Below are 24,376 nucleotides of genomic sequence, written 5' to 3'. Positions count from 1 at the left end.
GGCGTGGCTAATTGTGGTCCTACTTGCCCCTGTATCAATCAAAAACTTTCTGTCTTTCCCTAATACTTGACTGTGAACATAGGGACCTTCTTGATCTACAGGTATCTCGATGAGAGGCAAGCCTACCTCCCTCTCTAGGCTGTTTCATGAATATGGCTGATACTCTGGATACTCAGACTGTGCATACTGGTACATCTGCTGTGTAACGTGCTGTGTTGCAGCGATGGGCTGCGGTGCTGTAACTGTCTGTGGTGCATTCTGTGGCTGAGGAATCTGTGAAACTTGTTCTTGTCTAGGCGGACGTGGTCTTTCTTTAGTCTTACCAGTAGCTATGTTGTGTTTCAGAACTGCACACTCGTTTATAAAATTACCTGGCTGTTTACAATAATTTCAGTTCCCTTTAACGGGAGCTGCAGGATGACTGGCTTGATTCGGACCCCTCTTCTGACTGTCTTGAGGAACAGATTGTGCAACTAGTACTTTCATTTTCGTGTCTTTCATACGTTTTCTCTCGTGTTCTTGCTCTTCTCTAATTCTATTCTGGTGGTATTGGAGCATCTGTAACATCTGGGACGGGGTATTAGCTTGCCAGGTACTTTCGACTTTCAAAACTCGATTCTTAATTTGTTGACTTGAATTCTCGACTAATTTAGTAACAAAAAGGTGAGGGTATGACTCACTACTTGTCTTGAGGCCACTGTTGATGCTAAAACATTTCTCAAATCTAGAATAAAAATCACTAATGTCTTCGTCTTGTTTCTGTTTACAGGCTGAGATTGCATCCCAGTCTTCCTTTTTCGTTGTTAACAATCTGGGTAAAACTTGAATCAATAATTCAGGTAATTCTTTACATTTCGCTCCAAGACCGGTACCTGGTACTCGTGCCTTATCTTCAGCTTCTAGAACTGCCCAATCGATCTTTTTCTCTCCCACCTCCCATTCTTTTTCCTTGAGCTTTTCATACACCCCTGCGGGCAGCAGAACCTTTAACATTTTAATTATATCTGGGTACGTGTATTCTCCCATACGGAGCATGTCTTTTAATTCTCGATGGAACCCTGCTGGATCTTTATCATGACAGGGGATTAATTTTTTCATCTCTAAGAGTTCCATCTTTGTGATCGGGGTGTAAACAAACACTCGTTCTAGTTCGCCACCCGTTCCTCTAACTGGGTGGACTTCTCGTAACGGATTCTGTCTCTCTATGTAAAATGGTTTATTTTCTGGGGGTGAGACATGAACAAAATGCGGGTTCAAAAACGTTCTATATTTGTGACGCTGTTCTAGAATGACACTAATTAAATCGGTACCTAAACCTTTCCATCTATACTGGAGTAACTCGTTCAGGATATCATGTAACGGGCCTGGATCAGAGTGCTGACCCTCATACAATGTAATGAGGTGCTGAATCATATACATACCCGCCAGTCGTTGCTCGGCTGGGGGCATTTTCAGAAACATTTGTGCCACTATTTCGTCTGGAAAAGTGGTAGAATCAGTAGTCCATCGGACTGCTGATCGGGCTAGTTCTTGTTCATACATAGTACTTAACTCACTGTAACCGATTCGTGATTTCAGAATGTGATCGGTAGCTTGAAACACTTGTTCTAGAGAACCTTGTTCTGGTGCTGGATGATGGAAAGTTGACTTGTGTTCTAGGCGTAAATGGCGATCTGGAAATCTAGATTTTCCTACATACGCTATTCTGGCGGGATTCTCGTCGTCTACCTCTTCAGTATCAGAGTTACTTTCTTTCTCGCTTACTTGTGCTGCTTTACGCTGTTCGTGTAACTTTATTATTTCTTTACGGATTTTCTTGTACATACTTTCCATAGCACTGATGGTCCTGTGCTTACCCTCGGCTATATTATCACTCCACTTTGTCAGGGTTCTCATTTCGGCTTGATCTTTGGACGGGTAATCTTGTTCTCTTATTAAACAATTAATCAAAAACTTTAGTATCATGAGCTGGATCTCGGCTTTCCTTTGAGACATGACTTCGCCAATGCTTTCTGGATCATCCCCTGTACGGATGAAACGATATATTCTGTCTAGATCTTCTTTCATATTCGGTAGGGTGACTAGATACTCGGCCACCTTTCTTACACGTAATGAATATAAAACCATATTATCCTCGCCTGGGACTGGATCATAGCCGCATTCATTAAGGGCTTTTCTTATTTCTGCTACAGACTGATGTCTGGGCGTACGCTGTGACGCTTGTGCATGTAATTCGGCTGACGTTAAACGCTTATGTGGCGGCGGGGTCTGAGGAGGACCTCCTCCTGCGGCCCCTAAACTAGAATCGTCGACTGATCCTCTTCGTACTAGTGTGGCAGGAAATTGAAATGCGGGCTGAACTGGTATGGCGGGCTGGACCGGGGGGACCGTAACAGGTACTGCAAGGGGTACCCCGGTGTCTGGAGAAACGGGGAGTGCCTGGTTTACAGGGACTGGCGGAGCGCGAACAGGATTTGCATATTCTGGGACTGTGTCGTCCAAATAGGACGAAATGAAAATATCAGCTGCGGTCTGTTTGTGACGTAGCTTGGTCGGAACTAATGGTGGCGGAAAGTTACTGGATGCCTCCGGGGTCGCTTTTGGCCGGCCCTCGGCAAGAAGAGGATACATACCCTTAATAAGAGCATGCCTCTGTCTGTCTGACTGTTCGGTTTTAACTCGTTCACCAATCTCGATTAATTCCCTTTCTTGGGCTCGTTCTAAGGATTCTCTACTTAGTTCAGATTTTCTGATTTCTTTTTCGGTTCTTTTATGAGATTCTTTGCGCCATCACTCAATGGCATCTTTCTGTGACTGTCTGGCTTTCTTTTTCCATAATGCTTCTTCTACTCTCATGATGCACTCGGCATCCCATGTGCCTGATACAGGCCATCTATACTTTTCCTCTAACTGTTTGGTATACTCGACCCATAAATCTAGATACAATATGGCGCTTATGCCATGCTTCTGATACATAAAATGACCTGGACTGTCCCTAGGCGGGACAGGAACTGCTGCTTCTAGCAGACCTTTTCTAGTTCTCAACTGACGCAGTTTTGAAAAGAGCGGCATGACTGAACTATAATCTGGACACAATACGATACACAATAAACACGATAACTACTTCACACTCATTCCACGACATCAAGATACATGAAGAACATTCAGAATAACAGTTCGAACAGAATACTACCTGGAATACGGAAAACAGAATACATGAATTTTCTCGAGAACAGAACTGACTAGAACAGAAACTAGATGCACTGCTGAAACAGTACGAAACTTACCGGTCTCATACAGAGACACGTCAGGACCCGTATCCACCGGAGTGGACACTTCGTTTGTGGGCTTGTGTACCACCAACCCACGGACCAGAGTCAATTAAATTGACCCTGTCTAGATACTACCCCAGTAATGGTACTCACCGGGCAGTAAGAACGGAAGGCCTCAGACTGGACGGGACTGCTTGGACGCCGGACGGACGAACTTCGGACTTCTGTTACGGGTGGGCCTCCGGATACCTCGGACCTTGGACTCTCGGCTTGGGCTCTGGTCGGGACTCGCCGCGTTCCTCCACCGTCTCGTCTGGATGCTGGACCGCCTCCTCCGTCTCCTCCGTGGGCCTGAGGGATACTTGAAGCAGAAATATCTGCCGGTGCGCAGAAGAGTTCCGTCACGACTGCAGAGGGTCAGGGGGTCGGCGTGGCTTCACCGACGCGTGGGGAAAGGGCAAGTCCCTGTTCGGGCGCCATTATGTGGTAAATAAATAAATAATACCTCTCTTTTTGAATGCATAAATGAATAACAGATAGCTCAATAAATAAGAGTCAAGATTCGAGGTAGTAGGAGTTTTTGCAGGTTTAATACAGCATAAAGACAGGGACAGGACAACCTGCACAGGAATAGGATGGCAAGCCCTGGCAGCGCTGCCAGGATCTGGACAAGAAGGCTAGGAAGGATAACTTTTTAATAACAGTACATGAGCATATATACATAACGCAAACACATAGCATTACATCGCAATAGGCGTAGCAGTGGGAAGAGCAATAGGCGTGACGCGTAGCAGTCGCGAAAGATAAGGGTGAAAAGAGGTGTAACAGGGCGTATACATAGACATGTGATGCAAACGTAACAGAATATGTCATGAATGGGGTGGAAACCATGGAGGGGGCTACCTAAGGAGCCGGGACCTCTAACCTGATGGTGCGCGCAAACTGGCAATGACTTGTTACTAGGAGAAGCTGGGGGCTATGAGCTCTGTGCTAGGAGCAGAGACTGAAGTCTGGAGAGTCAGGGCGACATGTACCTAAGCAGTATCTAGTATCTGATGTTTAGAGAACATGTTGATAGAATCCAAATGTTATCGGGGTAAAGGCGAACAGACTCTAAGACTGGAGCATGCATTATTCTACATGTAGTGCGTGATGAAGAATATTAAATGATCATTAAATGCAGTATTTCTCTTACATGGAGACGTAGAGGCTAGACAATGACGGAAACTATTGATGCGATTCAGTAGCTTTAGGAATGCAGAGAAGGAGGGCTGTACTGATAACATACTCTTGGCAGACTCAGAAGCAGAGCCAGGCTGAACCGGGCACTGTAAGGCAGGAAGTAAGTGAAGGGTCGAGGATACAGGTGGGGGCTGTATCGCTCCTCAGCGAGGCTTCAGGGGACAGGAGCTGAATCTGGTGTCCAGGCCCTTTTGAGGCCTAGAAACGGAGATTTTACAATGGAATAACGTGCACACTGAGAAACGTGGCAACGTAGCTTTACATAGGCCTGATATTCGTAGTATTCACGAGAACTGGAAACTGACATACTAAAGGTGGACACAACTATAATTGCGTCTTTAATCGAACATGGGGAATAACATATGCATATTAATCATGCACAGATAACATATGATGGATGACACGTAGGGACACAGAACATAGCAAAATTTACTTTTCCACAGCCTGAACGGTGGTATCTTCCTGACATATGGGACCAGTAAAGGGATGCTACTATAATAAGTAGGCGTCAGAGGCCTGAAAGAAACCCACCACTACATGAATTACACTCCATGGGGCATTGCAAATGACTAGTAACTTGGCTAAACTGTGCCTTTGCAACATTCTGACAGTGTTACCACACTTTTAAGGGTCAAATGGAACATTACCTTGAACAGGCATTCCAGAACTCGGACTTCCTTAAGGCCCTGTTGTACCCCCACCAGGATGTCCAGAAAAGACCTCTCTAAATGTATGCAGCTTTATATCCTGCATAGGGCTTACTTAAGACCCCGCTCCCGATGTGGCCACCTCATACAAACATCGGCAATGGACACCTGACCGGCTGTGGTTCAGACCCTGCTGATGTGGGTCAGACTGTGCTGACTTATTCCACATGTTTTGGGCTTGCGGATCGCTACAACCCTACGAGAACACAGTCTGTAAAGACATCTTACGGGTCAGGAAAGACTTGCAACAGCACACCACTGGATAATTGGCCTATACCTCTGTCCCAAACAGAACAAAGCGACAACCTGTTTCACAGACCTTGCTCTGTTCATGGCTAAACAAGCAATAGCCATTAGATGGAAATTGGTGGTGCCCCCATCAACCCCGCTGTGCTGAAGTGCAGCAATGGGCACAGGCTAAGAGCACAATACTTCATAGAGAGGAGAAACGGGGCTCACGAAAAAAAACCCTAGCGACCTACTACGGCACAATCCTCCAAGATTTCACTGACCTAGCCAGAGACGATTCTGGACAAACTTAATATATATATTCCTGATTCTGACCAACCCTTACTATCCCACACCGATCCTCGGCATCTCCTCTACGGTCCATTATAATTCAGAGATCGTACTATTGGATCCATTCCATACTTAATCGGCCACAGGGCTATACTCACTTCTTGTAGAAGGGGGGGGGGGGGGGGGGGGGGGGAGTTAACTGTTGTTCTCAAGTTACTATGGCATGTAGAAAAATAAATTTTCCCCACTATGCTCCAGATACTGGTTTGCCTATCTAGTAACAACCACCTGTCGATAACCAACCTTTAAGGTTCTTGTGCAGATTTGGCCGCTTTAATCGCAACTCACTACTAGTTTGTTCGTAGGACCAATGCCTGCTACCCGTGCAATGGCACTCACTTAGTAACAAATATATCTAGAAAGAAAAAAAAAAAAAACAACAGCCAGGACAAGAATAGGCCTGGTCAGAATGTGCCAATAACAAAAGCCAGACAGTAAATCAAACCAAATCTATTTAGCAATGCAACGGAGCTCAGAAGCAAGCATGAAACACATAAATGTCCTCAGACTTCATTTCCAGTGTAACCCTCTCTCACTATCGGATAGCAGCCCGCAGGTCCTCCCAGTATAATAGAATAAAACAAGTATTTGCAATGCAATAGGTCTTGCATTTGTGAGAGTTTAAGCTATTGGCATTGTAAATGACAAAGCCTTTTATTTATGTGTTGGTTTTTAAAACCTAAATAAAAGGCATTGTCATTTACAATGCCAATAGCTTAATCTCTCACAAATGCAAGACCTATTGAGGCCGCCACTAAAGTGAAAGCGATGTATGGGGTGCATTTACACAAAAAAAAAAATTGTTTGTTAAGTTAACAAACAAATGTTTTTTTTGTAAAAGCCCCCCATGTCACGCTTTCAATTTAATGATGGTCACGGCCCTTTCTTTAGACTTGACTCGTCTAAATAAAGGTGCGTGTCTGCATTTAAAGTGAAAGCGCTGTATGGGGTGCTTTTACAATAAAAAGCATTTGTTTGTTAAGTTGTCAAATTTTTTTTGTAAAACCGCCCCATGCCACGCTTTCACAAATATTCAAAGTTAAATTGCGACATTGCGACACTTTAAAAAAAAAAAAACATTAATATGGTGAGTGTTGGACTTGGCCCTTTTTGCAGGTTCACCCCTAAACTTTTTGTATTTCTTCCAGCCTTTTTCTCTGATTAGTGTTAGTGGTTTTAGGCCGCTGGGCACTTTAGCCCTGTGGTCCAGTGTAAAGTGCGTGCGCTCTGTATTACATTTAGTGGGATTGAGAGTGGCCTGCCCTCCCTTAGGAATGCATGGGGGACTCCCAGCTCAGTGTGTGTCAGAAGTAATTCGTGTTGTGAGTGTAGCAGTGGGGGGCGTGGCTAGCAGCCAAGCATGGCGGTCGTCTTCTAGACGAGCTCCGGACCCGGGCCGCAAAATCCTGGAAATTATATGCCACACACTACAGACCGGCAGCTACGACTGTGGAAAAATGCAGCTGGGGAAGGCACGGACACTCGGTACCGCTTCTGAGGAGGAAATTGTGAATAGCCAGCATGATATCGCCCCAGAAGTCATCCTGCGTGGCCGAGGGCGCAGAGACACCACAGGCCTAACGTGCAGAAAACCTGTAACTCTGCAGCACAGGGATCCGGGCTTGAATTGGCACGCACTGAGGAGGCGAAATTGAAATCCTGAGACAGGGTCGCGTGAATGAGGTGAGCGTTGCTTCGAGAGCTGCGGACGACACACCAGGACGGGGGTGGGCTCACGGAACAGGGAGCGCCATCACGCGAGCCCGGGGGAGCACAGCGGCCTACTTTCCCTGGCAGAGGACGGCGATAGGAAAGGGCTGATATGGAACAACGGCGGCCCCTTTTAATGAGCGCTGACATCGGGAGGAGGAGGCGGATTATAGGACCCCCTGGAGTGTTGCTGCGCAAGGGGCAAATAGGATTGCAGGATTTGGAATGCGGGCCTAGCGGGCAGACTCGCGACCGCGGCAGCCATTTGCAATCGCGCCACTTGCCGCTGGGCCGCCTAGGTGTGGGAGGCGGAGAACAACATCAGGCGATCTCCCGTTGGAATTGCTGGAAACATACCGCCTGAATTTCAGGCGGCCTGCCCCCTCCCCTGGCGGAAGCCGGCAGGAAGGAGACGCGCACAGGCAGCGACGGTGCGAACTGGATACGGCTAGGGGCGGCGAGCGGTAGCGGCTGCGGGGCCTACACGAGCGCCGCTGAGTAAGGAGAATCTGGAAATGTGAGAGCAGGGGAGAGCTCTGATCAGCCCATTTGACAAGTAACCCATTTGACAAGTGACCCGATTGCTAACTCCAACAGCTTTGTGCCGCCTGCTGCTGTGACCATGCTGTGTAAGCATTGGTACGCTGCTGCGTGAATCTGTGCCTGACATTGCCAGGATTATTGCCGTAGGGCTGTTGATGTGGACAACCTGTGACCCCCAACACCGCTGACAGAGTACCCCGCTGCACGGAAGCAAGCGAGGAGATGGAGCAAAGGTGGTGAGAGGTAGGCTGTGTAAGACAGCGAGATGCCTGCTATAGTACATACAACTGTGAGAATTGCCTGCGGTTATACGATCCGGGAGTCCACTGTGTGAGGCTGAGCCCCCGCAGCCAGAACTGGGGTTGATACAGAGGCTATATTGGAGGACACTGACGCTAAGGGGAAGAGAGACATTGAGCAGGATAGGCAAGGAAGTGTGAATAACGTGCTTTTCCACGTGCAAACCCCTAACCGCTGGAGTGCGATTCACTCGCCCGGTGCACAGTCACACTATTGTGCTGTAGGTTGCATGTGGAGTGTACCTGTCAGACTGAGGAAGAGGTTGGAGTACCTGCAGTGTCACGGCGGGGTACAGTACAGATCATCTGCCCTGAAGCATACGGCCGTCGCTAATGTACATCATAATAACTCGGAGAAATGGGGCGGAACAAGGCAAAACAACAGGATCACAGCTGCACAGACTCTGTCCAAGACGTAACTAACAGCGTGGACAGCACGCCAGCATCTGGTTGTATCCCTCCCACTACGGTAACTGCTCTAGAGGATAAAGTGGACCTTATATTACAGGAAGAGCGGGACTCTAGAAAAGCAATTGAGCTCCAGATAGGGACCCTGACCACTGGCCTGAACTTGCTTAGAGCGGACCACGCAAAGACAGCGGATAAGATGAAAGAACATGCGGCGACGCTAGCCGAGCTGATGCCAAGACAAAAACAGACAAACTAATGTGAAGCAGCTGCAGACACAGGTTGCCACCTTACTTGAACATGTGGAGGATGCAGAAGGGAGAGCAAGACGGAACAACATCCGAGTGATTGGAATGCCAGAGACGAGTGAAGGATCCGATGCATCTGGATATATGGAACAGTGGTTCAGGGATCACATCACGACGGAGGGACTCTGCACACAATATTGCATAGAGCGCGCACATAGAATACCCACGGGGAGACTGAAACCGTGTGCCCCACTGCGGCCCCTCATAGTCAAACTGCTGAACTTCCGAGATCGGGACAGTCTACTGCAAAAGGCCAGGGAAGCTGCGCCGATAAACTTTGAAAACCCGAGAATCTCCTTATATACAGATTACACAATGTTTGTTCAGAGACAACGGTCTTCCTTTATGGCGGTAAAATGGCGGCTCAGGGACCTGAATTTAAAGTACGCACTACTCTTCCCGGCAAGATTGAAAATAATGCACGACCAGAAGCTTACTTTTTTTAAAGTCCTGGGGACGTTGAGGACTGGCTAGAAGTAATGGAACTAACCAACGCTGCGGAGATCCCCACACAAATTGAAGATTGGAACCGATCCCTCGCAGGCACATTGTCAGGTCGCAGAGGCGGAAGATCGTGACAGACCACGGCACGTGCATATGTCAGCTCGCAACAGATACGACAGAACAAGACGCAAGAGATCATCACTTCGGCTACTTTCACGAATGCCCCACGAACAGACACTAAGTCCTCCTCAGAAGACGAGGTGACGCATGGATCGAACTCCAAAGGCAGTGTGGCTCTGTTCCCTTCAGCCACCCCACAGCTGATCACAGACCTGTTTGGTTGATGAACTCGTGCAAGTACTGATTTTTCTTGTGTAACTGTAAGATGTAACCATGTTTGCCTCCCTTATGATACTGTCAGATTTATTGCAAAAGGCAAGTCATTATTAGGGCCCTGGTACCGTAGAAGCTTAAGAGTAGTAGATTGAAGTAGCATAACACCGCATGCAGAGCGCAGGCGCAGCCCCCCATATGGCGAAGGCTCTCTTCATGTCCATTATGTTCTTATTAGTTCAGGTCTGTTTTATGGTCTGGTATAGTTTGAAGACCAGACCGAGTATTGAGAATGTTGGGGGGTGGGACAGTTGCAGCGTTCATGAATGTGTAGATATATTGGATTTCTTGGGAACCATGATACCATCCAATTGGATACAATGCCTGGTACAATGCATTCGCTGGGTAAATACACCATCATAACATGGAACATACGAGGTATGGGCACAACACACAAACGACATAGGATCCATACGCACCTACAACGCCGCAAAGCACAGATAATATACCTACAAGAGTCTCATATGGTGGAAAGTGAGGTGGTGAAACTTAGAAAGAAATGGCGGGGCCAAATGTTCTCAACTTCTTACTCTAACTATGCAAGGGGAACCACGTTCTGGGTACGGCATGGTGTGCCGTTTGTGGCGCATGAACAGAGGATTGACAAATTGGGTAGATATGTGTTTGTGAAAGGTGCACTAGACGGACAACTAGTGGTGCTGGGTACAGTATACGCCCCTAACTTTGCCCAAGATAAGTACTGGGACACAGTGAGCGGGGCATTGGCGGGATGGGACACTTGCCCATGGATAGTGGAGGGTGACTGTAACACAGTAATGGATGTGCCCTTGGATTGGTCACACCCGCCATTACGCTAAGCTGGGGTCTTTAAACAGACCGAAGCATTGGTTAGTCGGGCCGAAGGGTGGGAGCTATGTGACGTGTGGAGGATGCGACATCCTGGGCAAAGGGAATATTCCTTCTACTCCGCAGTACATGACCTACACACTAGGATTGACAGAATATTTTGCTCTAACAGAATAGCCATGCAAGTGCCTCACTCCACATACCTGCCCAAGACTTTCTCGGATCACAACCCACAGGAGATAGTTATTACATGGGGCAAAATACCCACCCCGGTCCCTACGTGGCGGTTGTGGCCACAGCTGTTGGAAGACCCAGTATTCCGAAATTATCTCACACACACTATAGACTGTTACTCTGCAGAAAATAGTAATACGGCAACGAGTAGGCCGGAGAAGTGAGATGCCTTTAATGCAGTCATAAGGGGTAAGGCGATCAGTGTGACAGTGGGCGTAAGACAGGAACTCCATAGATCCTTGGTAGAGGTAGAGGAAAGAATGGGCAGATTAGAGCAAGAGGCAGCGACTGACTAAGAACAAAAGGGCCCGTTACAAGAGGCGCGAATTAAACACGCCGAACTCTTGGAATCACTTAGAGTCATAGACTATCAGGCATATACCCGACGTGCACACGCAGAAGCAGATAAAGCAGGAACTTTGCTAGCTAGACTGATCCGGGATACCCCTTATACAGTAGTGATAAGCGAAATTAGCACAGAGGATGGAACAAGGGTTTCTAGTCAGGGAGATATCAATGATGCCATCAGGAAGTATTACGCCACATTATATGGTGCGACAGAAACCCCTACCAGTGAGAAAATAGAGGCTTTCCTATCCTCTTTAACATTTCCAGTGCTCCCGACCTCGGCACAAAAAGACCTAGCAGGGCCCATCACGCCACAAGAGATCAAAGTCGCTATGAAGGGTCTCCCACGTAATAAGACCCCTGGAATGGATGGGCTTCCCATCGAATTCTACGCCACATATGCAGAGACCCTAGTACCCCAACTGATGGAACTGTTTAAAGCGGTTTGGGAGGAAGGTTCCTTACCTCTCACCACAGCGCAGGCACTTGTAATATCGCTACCAAAGCACGGGAGAGACCACGTGGACATGGCTAACTATCGCCCGCTATCGTTATTGCCCACTGAATACAAAATACTGAGTAAAGTGCTGGCCAACAGGTTATTACCATATCTGTAAAAATTGGTCCACATAGACCAAACCAGGATCCTGTCTGCGCGGAGCACATCACTGAATATTAGGAAATTACATTATTTGATGACAGAAGCACCAAAACCGTTCCCGCATGCGGGCTGTATCTCATTAGATTTCAGACAAGCGTTTGACTCAATAAATTGGGAATACATGTTTCAGGCATTACTGAAATTTGGGATACCGGAAGGGTACATAGCATGGCTGCGTCTACTATACAAGGCCCCTACAGCGCGAGCCAGAACGGGTGGACCCATATTGGAAGAATATACGATACATAAAGGGACCAGACAGGGTTGTCCATTGTCGCTTCATCTTCATTTTGCCACTGGAACCCTTATCAATAAAAATTAGACAGAACTTCCTGGGATGGGGAATAACGATAGGGAACACGACACATCTCTTCTCAGCCTACGCTGACGATATTATTGTGCACATACAAGATCTCCATCTGCCCCTAGCCCCAATGTTTGATTTGTACAAACAATTTGAAGGATTGTCGGGTCTGGCCTTAAACACTACAAAGTCACATGCATTTTTCTTCACGGAACATGCAAATGATATGGATATACCAAACATCAAATAGCACCGACCACGTTTAAGTATCTGGGCATCCAGATATACAGGACACATGTAGATATGCTACATGGCAACCTCAACAGGGCAATTAGAGCCTTACGGTCGAGTGTCACCTTTTGGACTGCACTGCCAATGGTTGTTCTGCCGCGATTATTGTATTATTTTACAAATTTGCCATTAATAGTGCCGCAGTCCACCTTCAAAATACTGAATACTCTGATAATAGATCTTATATGGGGTAAGGGTAGAAGACTTATAAGCTTGAAGAAACTGCAAGTGAGTACTCGTATGGGGGGACTGGGAGTTCCAGACTTCCGCGCCTATTACTACGCCTGCCAATTACAATGGTTATCATACTGGACGGCTGGACGTAACCTGCAGGAAATAGGGTACACTGACACAGACATTGATAAAGGAACACTACATGCTTTGTTATTGCCAGGACATCGACCCCCGAGAGACCTACCCCCCTTGTTAGGCACTGCGCTTAAGTGTTGGAAAGCAGCACTGCGTTATACGAATGCAACCCCTGCATACGCAGGCAACATTCCGCGGTTAGGTATCCCATTAGCAAGTGGCAAACTCACCAATCGCAAGTTAGCACCCTGGTCTGAAGCAGAACCCTTAATCCCGCAGAACTGGTGTACCTTTAGGAGTCTTGAGTGTTCCATTGAAATTAGAAACTAGTTAGGCATGGTAGCCGTTCTTCCCCAGTCCCACATATTACTATCTTCCCATTCGTTATATTTAAACACGAGGTACCTCCACAAGAGAATAACCGCCAACATTGTACCTAGGGGTCTCGTTGTACAATTGAGGTATTAGTTCCACTCAAGTAAAATTCCATCTAGTTGCAAATTTGAATGGAAAACTGCATGGGACAGACTTAAGCAGGGCGACAGTAACCAGATCCTGATCTCCAAGGGGGAGCAACTGGGTTGAAACAAGTAATTGATATGGACATCTTTTTAATTATAGCTCATTGACTTGATATTAATAACAAAAGAAATAGATAAGACAGATAGGTTTCTCATGTGTATTCTGTATGACAGGATTGATGCTCAAACATTTATAAATGAGTCTTTGGTCACCTTGGATAGCATACATTTCAGGATGTATTGAAAAGTAACAAATGCTTGTGCATAGTGTTGAAGTTAATTGTCTGTATATAATTCATTACAGGGCAATTACATATACCCCCTGACTGTGACAGCTTACCATTGGTCTTGATAAAGGTGGTAACTATAAGCAGAACCCACCGAAACGCGTCGACGCACAGAGTGGTATAATTCAAGTCTCCAACACCAGAGTTGATATGCTGATGTCATAGCAATACAATATTGGTGTTATCACAACGGAGCCAGAATATACAAACTGTATACAACAATTGCATGTTGTACCTGTTCTGTCTTTTCTTCTCAATTGTGCAGGTCGCAATTGTGTGTATTGTTTTAACCGTGTTTTAAGACTAGGGATCTGGACTAGTGAAATGTACTCCTGTGTTTTTAAGTTATTCAAAATAAATGAATTTTTAACTACCCATATGTTTCTATTGTATGTACTTATGACATTGTGAGGCTTGGTATCGTAACCTTCACTTAGCATTGTCTCAAGGGAAACTTCTCTTCTTCTGAAGCAGGTATCAACATGGTAGCAGACCTATTTGGTATTGAGACACTGCTCGATCACGACACCTTCGTTAACGAGACGGGAGCCCCAGCACACCTGTATTTAACGCACGCTGCACTGATTCAATATGGAAAAAAGTATTGGGCACCACAGAGGAGGGAACCTACCAGCAACAAGCTAGACAAGATGGTACACTATATGGGCAGAGGTAGACATTTGATTAGCTGGATATACACTGGTATCAGCGCCCATACACGGGTCTCTCTGGATGCACTAAAGATTTTAATGGACAGCGGATATAGGTAGAGACCTGACAGATAAGGAATGGATGCGGTAATTGAGCATCCCAGAAAAGCAACGAGAAATTCCAAATTCAAATTTATCCAAACTATGGTAGTACATTGTGCTTATTTGACCCCGCGTAGGTTGGATAAAATGTTCCCACAAACACAGCATTCATGCCCGAGGTGTAGGACAGAAGGGGCGGACTTGATATACATGCTGAGGGCGTGCCCGACAATAAGGAGATACTGGGACATGATTAGAAGGATAACCGGGGTGGCAGCGCATCACAGGATTCATGACACAGTGGAAGAATGCATTTTGGGTCTGCACAAACATTTGCCCAAACACAAGATACAATATTGATTCATAGACCTTGCATTAATACTGGCTATTAGAACCCTTACTATGCGCTGGAAGTCGAGTAAACCCCCTGCTGTGTCGAGCTGGTGCACGGAAATGAGACGCTGGAGTTGTGCGGAGGGTGCAGCACTGCGCAGGGAAGAAATAAGAGGACTACGGAAGACACCAATAGCTCTAGAATGGGAGACTATGTTGGAAGAGTTGAAATTAACTGATATAGATAACGATGGTTGAATGTTTTATGTAAAATGGTAACATGTGATGCCCATGCCTCGACCCACTGTGTACTAAAGAGAAGTTGTACGCCTAGGTACACACAATTCAAAATATGTTATAGTAACAATGGTTCAAAAACACTGAAGCTAAGGAACTGTGACCAAGGGTGATTGGGGTGGGGGAGTTATGGGGATAGATAGAAATCAAGAAGTCTATGTTATTGGAATACTGTTGTACGAGGCGGAAATAATATGAGAAGTATGTATTGTATCGATATATGGCATACATCAAAAAACGTGATAAAATATGTTAAAAAAATAAATGAGAGTAGCAGTATGGTCAAGACTGGTATGTATGAAATTGTGCAAATAAATGCTGCGCAATGGTGTGCGCAGATTTATTATGACTATGTGAGAAATGCCACTTTTAGAAGTTGGCATTTCTGTGTGCTATGTGTCCGCCTGCCTGATGTGAATTGCATGTCTGGTTTTGGAGGGACAGGGCAGGCTGAGCCAGACGTGGGTTGAATAGAAAAATGTGCAATTGGAGTATCGGGAGGGGGTGACCCTTTGATCTGAGCAGGGCTGTGCCTGGCAAGATGAATGATGGCTCCACCTCCCACTGTGCGGTTGCTGGCAGACCCCGCTCTTCCTCAAAGGCATGTTGAAGCCTTGTAAACAAAGTGCTCCAGGACCACACCAAACTGGTTCTGGTTGGGTTCAGTGACTTGTGACTTTTGAGAACAAAGTCTTTTGGTCCTATAAGTAAAAGGGCTGTGACCCCATGGAATTGTTCAGTTCCATGGTGCTCTTCTAGGATGATGTGCTGTTTCTGATCCTGCTGGGGCATGCTGCTGCTGGGCCCCAGGAGGAACTGCCGTGAGGGCTTGCCTCCCTGGGCCCTGCATTGCCCCCTTGATTGGTGAGGACTTTTGCTTTCGGAGTTATGGCTCACTGCTCCCTGTGAGTGCTATATTTTAATTTTTTCCTGGTGGAAGAACATGTTACTTCTGGATGCCATGACAAACCTCTGTCCGTGCAACTAGAGGGATAGGACTTTGAAACTTTTATCCATCTTGCTGAAGAAACTACCCAAGGGCCAGATTTGCGCTTGCCTCCTGCTGAAGTCTCAGGGACATTCGATTTCACCCATCAGCCGTCCGGATTCCTATTTGAGGGGAATTCTCCTTGCAGGTGAGGCCTCTGTTGAGAATTCCAGAGCCTCTGGTTCTACTGCGGGGAACGCGGGCTGAAAATCATTGTTATCGCTATTGTGGGGTGCCGCAGCTGAGGAGCTGTAGCAGCTGAGAGCCTGCATTTGCCTGTGTTATTAAAGTCATCATTATCGCTATTGTGGGCCGCCGCAGATGAGGAGCTGGTACCGCTGAGAGCCCGCATTTGCCTGTGTTACCAAAGTCATCGTTATCGCTATTGTGGGCCGCTGCAGCTGAGGAGCTGTTGCAGCTGAGAGCCCACATTTGCCTGTGTTACCAAAGTCATCGTTATCGCTATTGTGGGCCGCTGCAGCTGAGGAGCTGTTGCAGCTGAGAGCCCACATTTGCCTGTGTTACCAAAGTCATTATTATTGCTACTGTGGGCCGCCGCAGCTGAGGAGCTGTTGCAGCTGAGAGCCCGCATTTGCCTGTGTTACCAAAGTCATCGTTATCGCTATTGTGGGCCTATGCTGCTGGGGAGCTGTGGCCGCTGAGTGCCCGCATTTGCCGTCCTACGAGAATCTTCGCTATCGCTATTGTGGGCCACTGCAGCAGAAGAGCTGTGGCCGCTGAGTGCCCGCATTTGCCGTCCTACAAGAATCATTGCTACCGCTATTGTGGGCCGCTGCAGCTGAGGAGCTGTGCCGCTGAGTCCCCGCATTTGCCGTACTACGAAAATCATCGCTGTAGTGGGCCGCTGCAGCTGAGGAGCTGTGCCGCTGAGAGCCCGCCTTTAAGCCCCGTACTTTCACAGCTGTGCAGCACTTAGTACCAGCTGCAACGTTTAGGTCTGCGCAATTGCGCACATGGATTCTGCTGCATTGGCAGCCACCCTGACACTTTGGACATACGGCATTTTGAGCCCCTTTGAGATGGCCAGTTGGCCAGGGGGACTGTTAGGTTTGGAGGGCGCCAGGCCCTAATGTGATGGATGTGGTTCTAGAAAATATGATTTATGTAGTCTGATTTACGCACCCTGTTTTATGCCTCTAAATGTGGTTTATGATTATGAGGTTTTGCATAGTGTATTAATGTTTGAGTTATCCTCTACTGTGGTTGATGCTAGTGAGATTATTTCTTAAGATGAGTGATGCTTAGGAGGTTATGGTCTAATATGTTTAGGCTTATGAGGTTGGCGCAGGATATATTTCACGCCTAATGCGATACTGTGCATAATATGATTTATGTAACAGGATGATGCTGAGGAAGTGGCCATGTCATGTGTATATAATCCCCTGTAAATATTGCACAGTGCCTGTTGGCACAGTGTATATTGTGTGATTTCTATTCTAATGTGTTTTATGATAATACAAAGACTATTTTTGATATAACCTTGTGTGCAGTTCCTTTTGTAGTGTGCCTAGTATGTTGTTGCTGTGTAGGTTGCGCAAATGCTTTATAAATGGCCTCTGGGATAAGCCTGACTGCTCGTGCCAAGCTACCAAGGGGGTGAGCAGGGCTTATCTTTGGAGTGTAACTCCCTTGCCCTGAATAGAGTGGTGGTTTCTGCCTGGCTTAAGCGCAAGCCCTAGCCAATCAGAAATCCCATTTCTAACAGCGAGGGACGCATAAAGAAAGGCACGTGCTGTTGAAAAAATAAAAGCAGTTGAGAGCACGTCCTGCCTGCAATGGCAAGCAAGAGAAAGTCATTAAAGAAAATTGTGCTTGGAGGCTGTAATTAAAGCCTACAGAGTAACAATGCACGTAAGAGGGCCAGTCATTATGGGAATTTACAAGCTGAGACAAGGCGATACTAAGTAGGGACTACTAAGCCTATTGACCAATGAAAAGCCACAGTTTACAAAGGACAGTGACAAGAGCCAATTAAAAAGATGGGCGGAAAATGGACAGAGCTTCAATTTCATACCTGAATGCAGCATGCCTCGCAGAGCAGCGCATGAGCTGCCAAGGCTTGACCTAAAAAGGCACCACTTTCAAACAGCAAACATTTTAGAGTACTCACTGCAATCATACTCAAATTATTTTGCCATTTACCTAATGAAATCATTAGACAAATACATTGTCTTCTGTTATAACCCACATGTGAATAAAAAGATGGTGTGGAACATTCACAAAACATCACTAGTGCTCAAAAATATTTTATAGCAAAGTCGACTGTAGAAGTTAGTTAATTACAGCAAAGAAGAGTTACTTTTATCTATCTATAACGTACCTCTTTTCTGCTGTTGCTTTTGCCTTGTTCATTTTGCCCCACTGCTTGGCTATCCAGCCATCTCATACAGCCTGTAAAATGTAAAAAACAAAATCAATTCTCAACAAAATAATCTTTGAAAAATCAAATTACTAATTACTAAATTGAATAATCTGTTTATGATTTAAATAATCAGTAGTTTTGAAGTACAGGGAGTTGCAATTTACATTTGAGTATCCGAAAGTGGTCTCATAGAATGATAGGTTCGAACTGATACCATATTACATACTGCTCCAATCATATCTGACACCTATAGCCTGCCTGAGATGACCTGCCTCTCAAAATAATTTTATTTGGATGAACACTATGATTGTTCGTAGCCCCAAGACATGTTTGTTGAGGTTTAAGGTTGAGAACTAGGGGGAACAAAAAGTCAAGTAATTTACCAACTTTGCGGTACTCCTTGCCAAGAGACTGGAAGCTATGTCAATGAAGAGGGGCAAATCAATGTGGGTGGCACAATGGATAAAGGAACTCTCAAGCCGGGCGGAAGTTGAGACAGCTTTAAGGCAACAAAGTCAAGATGGCAGAGAATTACACATAACAGAATGGGATGGGTTTCGTCAAAAATGATCTGACAGGGAGCAGCTACGCTACGAATCAAGATGGCCGCATAGGCTCCCGGCTCCGTCGACCTCCGCCAACAGCTCGATTATCCTGTCTTTCATCCTGTCTGTACACCTGATTTTCTTGTCTATGAAGGTCTACTGCTTCCAGAGGTGCAATCCCGAGATTTCTACCTTATCGGCTGACGAAGATACGCCGTGTTTCTATTCTCGGCCTAACATCGTGTTGAAGCCGGGGCCTCGATTTCTAGACTACCCGAGTCGGAGTTGAACAACATCGGCCGTGAGACCTGGACTGAGCCCGGTCTCCCGAAGAGTGCCTGAATTGTTGATTTTTCTGACGATCCTTTGAACGATCCACACCCGGGACACGCCAGCGTGCCACGCCGGCTGCTGTGGTGGAGGCCCGGCGCCCGGAGCCCTTTCTGCCCCGTGGGGGTCGACAGGCTGGGTCCTCCCTGACGGCAAAGGTGTGTTCTATAAGACGAGGAGCGCCCATTATTTGTGATCAGATTTGCGTGGCCTGTGACTCCGGAGCAGCCGGCCTCCGGGGTCCGAACCCGGCTCTGTCACCTACCGCGAGGAGATGGAGCGGACGGAGGGCACGCCATCATTACGGGCCGTTGTGGCCGCCATTGGGGCGCTCCATTCGCACACAGTCGCTGTGTTCCGGACACTGATGGTGAAAGTAGACGGTATCCTGGACCCTGAGGACGACACCTCGTTTGGTCTCCAGCTGGAGATGGTACCAGCGATGCATGGCATCTCAGAGGTCGGGGTCCCTGTGCATCGCCCGGACTTTATGATTCTCGACGGTCCCCTATTGCCGGCTAGCCAGCCCGTGCTTCTCACTAGTGTCTTTTGCCTGACCCTGCTGCCACCCATCACTTCTATGGACAAACTTCCATGTGGCCACGAGTTACTTGCTGATGGTTTCGGATGCTCGCTGTTCTTGGACATCTTTCCTAGTTCGAGCCATGTACTTTTATCCTGTTTTCGATCCTCTTATGCTGCAAAGAACTTTTATGGACGCTTTGCCTTTTCCATCAAAATGGCGGCTCGAGTGGCAAAGACTCTTAGGACGGACCGTACTGGCCAGGGCTGAACTTTATCGCTGGGTTCTGATATCATAGCTTTTCTTAATGCCGGGGTTGTGCCTATATTGTGATGGGAATTGGGTGGCTGTTATTTATCCTACCGTGACTGGTTTGTATAATTGCTGAATATTGGTTTTATTGTGTCTCCGGGTGGTTGCTGTTGGCGGTGGGCATGAGAGTCCGGGAGTGTGTCTGCTTTCTCCTCCTCCGCTTTCTCTTTTCTTTCCCTCTCCTTTGGGGCAGTTCCTGGGCGACAGGCACGCTGTTAGTGGGGTAGGCCGTAGCCATTACAGTGGTGTAGGGTGGCGGGTGTGGGGGGGGTTTGTTCTTTTAGTTTGTTTTGTTCTATGGTCCCTTTCTTCTTTTTCCGTCTGTCTCTGGGAGGGTTCTTTACCTCTTTAGTAGGGTTGGCTGTCTTTCTTTCCCTTTTTCCTTTTCTTATAAGGCTTCTACACTCAACTATGCCTTTAGGTTCCTGGGGGGCGAGTTTTCAGAATGGTGCTCTGCTTTATTGCTTGCTGTCGTATTGTTTTTGCTCTAGGTCCGCCTCGGCGACTGTATTGTTTTGACAACTGTGTGGTTCATCAACTGATTCTGTTTGCTCTGCGGGGTACGTCCCCCCCTTACCTCTTCTTATTTTATTATGTGGTGTGACGCCATTGCTCCTGCAGCCGTTCCTACTCTACATAACTTTAAAAAAAACGAAAACCTCATATATCCTTATGCTTTGCAGTGCGCACTCACACATGACGTATCTATGATATTGCTTTTTTCGGTCGTGTTCTTGTTTCTACATCCTGATTCATTTGATACGCTTGCGGCCGGCCCCTGTGGTTGTGGGCCTGCGCATGTAATACTTTGCAAGTTTCAATAAAGGTTTAAAAAAAAAAAATGATCTGACAAGGATTACAAGACACCTTAATGAAATACATAGGTTAACCAAACTCAATACTGAGAAGTTGGACATTCATACACATAGAGGGCACCACTCCCATAAAATACTTGTTGAATACAGGTACGGTTGTCAATAAAAAGATGTCATATAAAAGGTCATAATACAAAATAATAATGTCACTAATATTGGTTGGGTGGTATGTACGCGTAAATCATCAAAGCTGTCATTAACAATACATTTCTGAATAAGCAATTCAAGTTTGGGAGATTGTTCTGTTCCTTACAGGTATTTTGCTTATGGAAGAAGAATATTTTGGGGAGCTTAATATGCTGCTTCCTTCCCTGCTCGGCAGCCCAATAACATTTGCTTCTTTTGTATAACTAGAGGCCTTGTCGTGTAGTTCCCACTAATCCGTAGGATCTGCGCGTTTGTTGGACAGCAAACATTGGGTGAGGTGCCTAGACTGATTCCAAGCGCCCATGCAGGATATGTTGGCCTGGAGACCAGCTAGCTCACAGTGCCACCATAAGCCCTCCACTGACCTTACCAGAGAGCAAATGGTTTCAGCAACTACTTAACATGACAACCTGACCCCTCAGGGATCGTGGTGACAGATCAGAATCTTTTGCTCGGTCACTCATGATTACGTGTGCTCAGACAAATATACAAAAAATACACAGTGGGACGTTTTCAATCTATTTATTTAACCAATGTTATTCTTGTATAGAATACATGTGCTACGATAATCTTTAGACAGAAGCAGATGAAAGTGATTACAAGCACCAAAAGAGTGAATAGTAGATATAGTTCTACCATAGTGCTAAAACAGTGTATATATGCAGGCATATATACAAAGTAGTAATCAGGCGTATTCCTACTATGCGAACCCTTCTCTGTGTGTACCTAGAGTGTGTGTAGTTGTGATGCCAAGAATCCCCCGAAGGCACCATAAAACTCCATTACCTGGCAGGAGTGAATGTAGGCGCCCGTCTTGGTCATGAATTGGAGCCCTCACTGAGATGCCAGACCACTGCGTGGTGAAGCCTCAACATGCAGGGACCCTCTCTGTCAGCTGAAGTGCCTCCTCTGCTAATCTTTTGGGATGCTCATTATTTATACCAGAACGCATCCTTGTGATGTGCGTATAGATTAGCTATGTTATGAATATGTAGATAGCCCTGTCGCCCAGTGGATGAAGATAGAACAACATTTGTGTATTGTGCGTAAAAAGGCCTTGTACATGGTGTTCAAGACATTGTGATTCCTCTACCTGGAAGGATGCTCAGCTTAGAAATTCTGCCAATACTCTTGCAACAAACGTTCTCTCCATGACGGAGACCCGTGGCATTGATGAGAGGACCAAGGACGTGGATTTCTTGGATGAATCTGACAAGGAAAGCAGTTCAAGTATACTGAAATCTGCTACTGAATGCAAAAAGTTTTGGGAGCCAAGTAGAAGGGTGCAATATCAGATATAATTGAGCAGAATGGTTTATTACCTATCATCCCTTCAAGGCTGTGTGCTGCTACTTTTCGTTGGAGGGGAAGATGTTGCTCGTCCCTGAAATCAACATAAGATGGCCACCTTCCTGTCCAAATTTATTAAGGGCACCAAGAAGGTGATCAGCTAATTATGCTGTGCTTGCCAGGAGAATCTCTTCGATATCTTAGGTAATGCCAATTACGCTCTCTCTACCAAGTTTAGACACTCCCTTCTGATGAAGGCTAATCCAAACTGGGGACCTGCCATTTCCCCAAGTCCAGCCTGGTTGCTCAAGTGTGTCTGTTTAGGGGACCTTTTTTGAAAGAGTTCACTGGACAAGGTCCAAGAGTTCCTAAAGAAGGTATTTGGTAATAAACTTTTCGGAGGGACTGGTACAGGTAGAGACAGCTCGATGGGCCATCAGGTCAATCAAGAATACCAGTAGGGGCATGGCTCCAGAAGAAGCAATATGTAGTAGGATGTTAAGGGATATGGAGGTTTCTTCCCATTAAGAGGGTCTGGACGAAGACAGCTCCAAATGCTCCCAGGGCTTCACAGGTAAAGATTCCTTAGATGAGGGTTTCCTCATCTAAGTCTTGTTGTTCACCCACAAATTGCACCAATTGATAAGGGATCTTTGGGTGCATCAGAAGTTTACCATACAGAGTTTGACAAGGCCCTAAAACAAGAGATATTAACGTAGACTTTAGTTCATCAAGAAGGAGGAGGACCTAACAAATCAAGAGGTGGAAAGCATGTACCAAAAAAAATCTATTATATGGACAACACTCCATCCCTAAAGTTTCTTTTGCAAATATTCTTGGCAGAGAAAAATAAATAGTCACACCTATAAGTAATCTAGAATAACAAATATTATTTGCATTCTATTACGACCTATCCATCTAGAAATTTATGCTCAAGTCTGTGTCCCCATCACTTTCGCCTTGATAAGGATCAAGAAAATCAATAACAGAGTTGAAACGTTGTCAGCTCTATAACAGACAGTGTCTGGGCTCATGTGATGAGGAATATAGCACATTACTTGGAGACAATAAATCATGGAAGTGTGCCAATCAATTTACAGAAAATGTTACATAAGACAATAAGATTTACAAGTCACATATTGTTCATCCTAGTAGGCATTATATACGTATATAGATTGCATCGCTGGGACAGAAAGAAAGAAAGACAGGATTTAAAATATAACACAAGGGCCGTCAGCGCCTCCTTAAGGTCCTGAAGTGCCCTGGTCAATTTCCAATGGACCCCGGCTATATAGACAACATACTGGTGACGACAACTTTAAAGGAGTCCCTCTCAACGGTTCAGGTGGTGGCAGGGGCATAATTTTCCATACTGACTGGTGTGGGTCAATTGATATCGCAGAATACCAGACCATCTAGTGTGTCTTTGGGTAGGCTCCAGGTCGGGACTGGGGTGTGTGGTGCCCTCCACTCCATGTCCACTGCGTGAGCGGCATGGTCAGAGAGCATGCAGCCAGATAATCCGAGTGCTTGAGTCGTGGAAGCAAGTCTGGGGGAACACAAAAAAACGATATAACCGGGCATATATACGTCATGTGGGACTTAATAGTGGGAGTACTGGCGAAGGTGTGTGTTATAAGTTCTCCAGGCATGGAGGATAGACCATTGTTGGGCACAGTGGGAGAATTACTCTGACTGGTGGCATACAGGGTCTTGAGGGAGCGCAGATGGGAATGGTCAAAGGAGAGGTCCAGCACATTAATAAAGTCCCGTCCTAATATCCAAGGGATGTCTACCCATTGAGCTAGGACTCCAGAGAGAGAGAGAGAGAGAGAGAGAGAGAGAGAGAGAGAGAGAGAGAGAGAGAGAGAGAGAGAGAGAGAGAGAGAGAGGCCGAAAACGCTGCTTGTTTTGTGTTTGGGATGTATATGCAG

At 46.2% G+C, this 24,376-nt stretch overlaps 1 protein-coding gene across 2 annotated transcripts in view; it reads right to left on the bottom strand.

The window, feature by feature from the left end:
* The window catches only part of AGTPBP1 (ATP/GTP binding carboxypeptidase 1), a 1,069,504-nt gene that overhangs the window by 932,071 nt on the left and 113,057 nt on the right, over positions 1 to 24,376 (bottom strand). For both annotated transcript variants that reach the window (XM_078675801.1, XM_078675802.1), the window contains exon 2: positions 18,379 to 18,449. In XM_078675801.1, the coding sequence (XP_078531927.1) occupies positions 18,379 to 18,410 (32 nt within the window). In that variant the 5' untranslated portion in view covers positions 18,411 to 18,449. The remainder of the gene's footprint in view (positions 1 to 18,378; positions 18,450 to 24,376) is intronic.

Source organism: Lissotriton helveticus, chromosome 2_1, assembly GCF_964261635.1.
Source record: "Lissotriton helveticus chromosome 2_1, aLisHel1.1, whole genome shotgun sequence".
NCBI classification, from domain to species: domain Eukaryota; kingdom Metazoa; phylum Chordata; class Amphibia; order Caudata; family Salamandridae; genus Lissotriton; species Lissotriton helveticus.
Note: the sequence above shows the minus strand (reverse complement) of the source record. Positions and strands in the feature narration are given on the sequence as shown.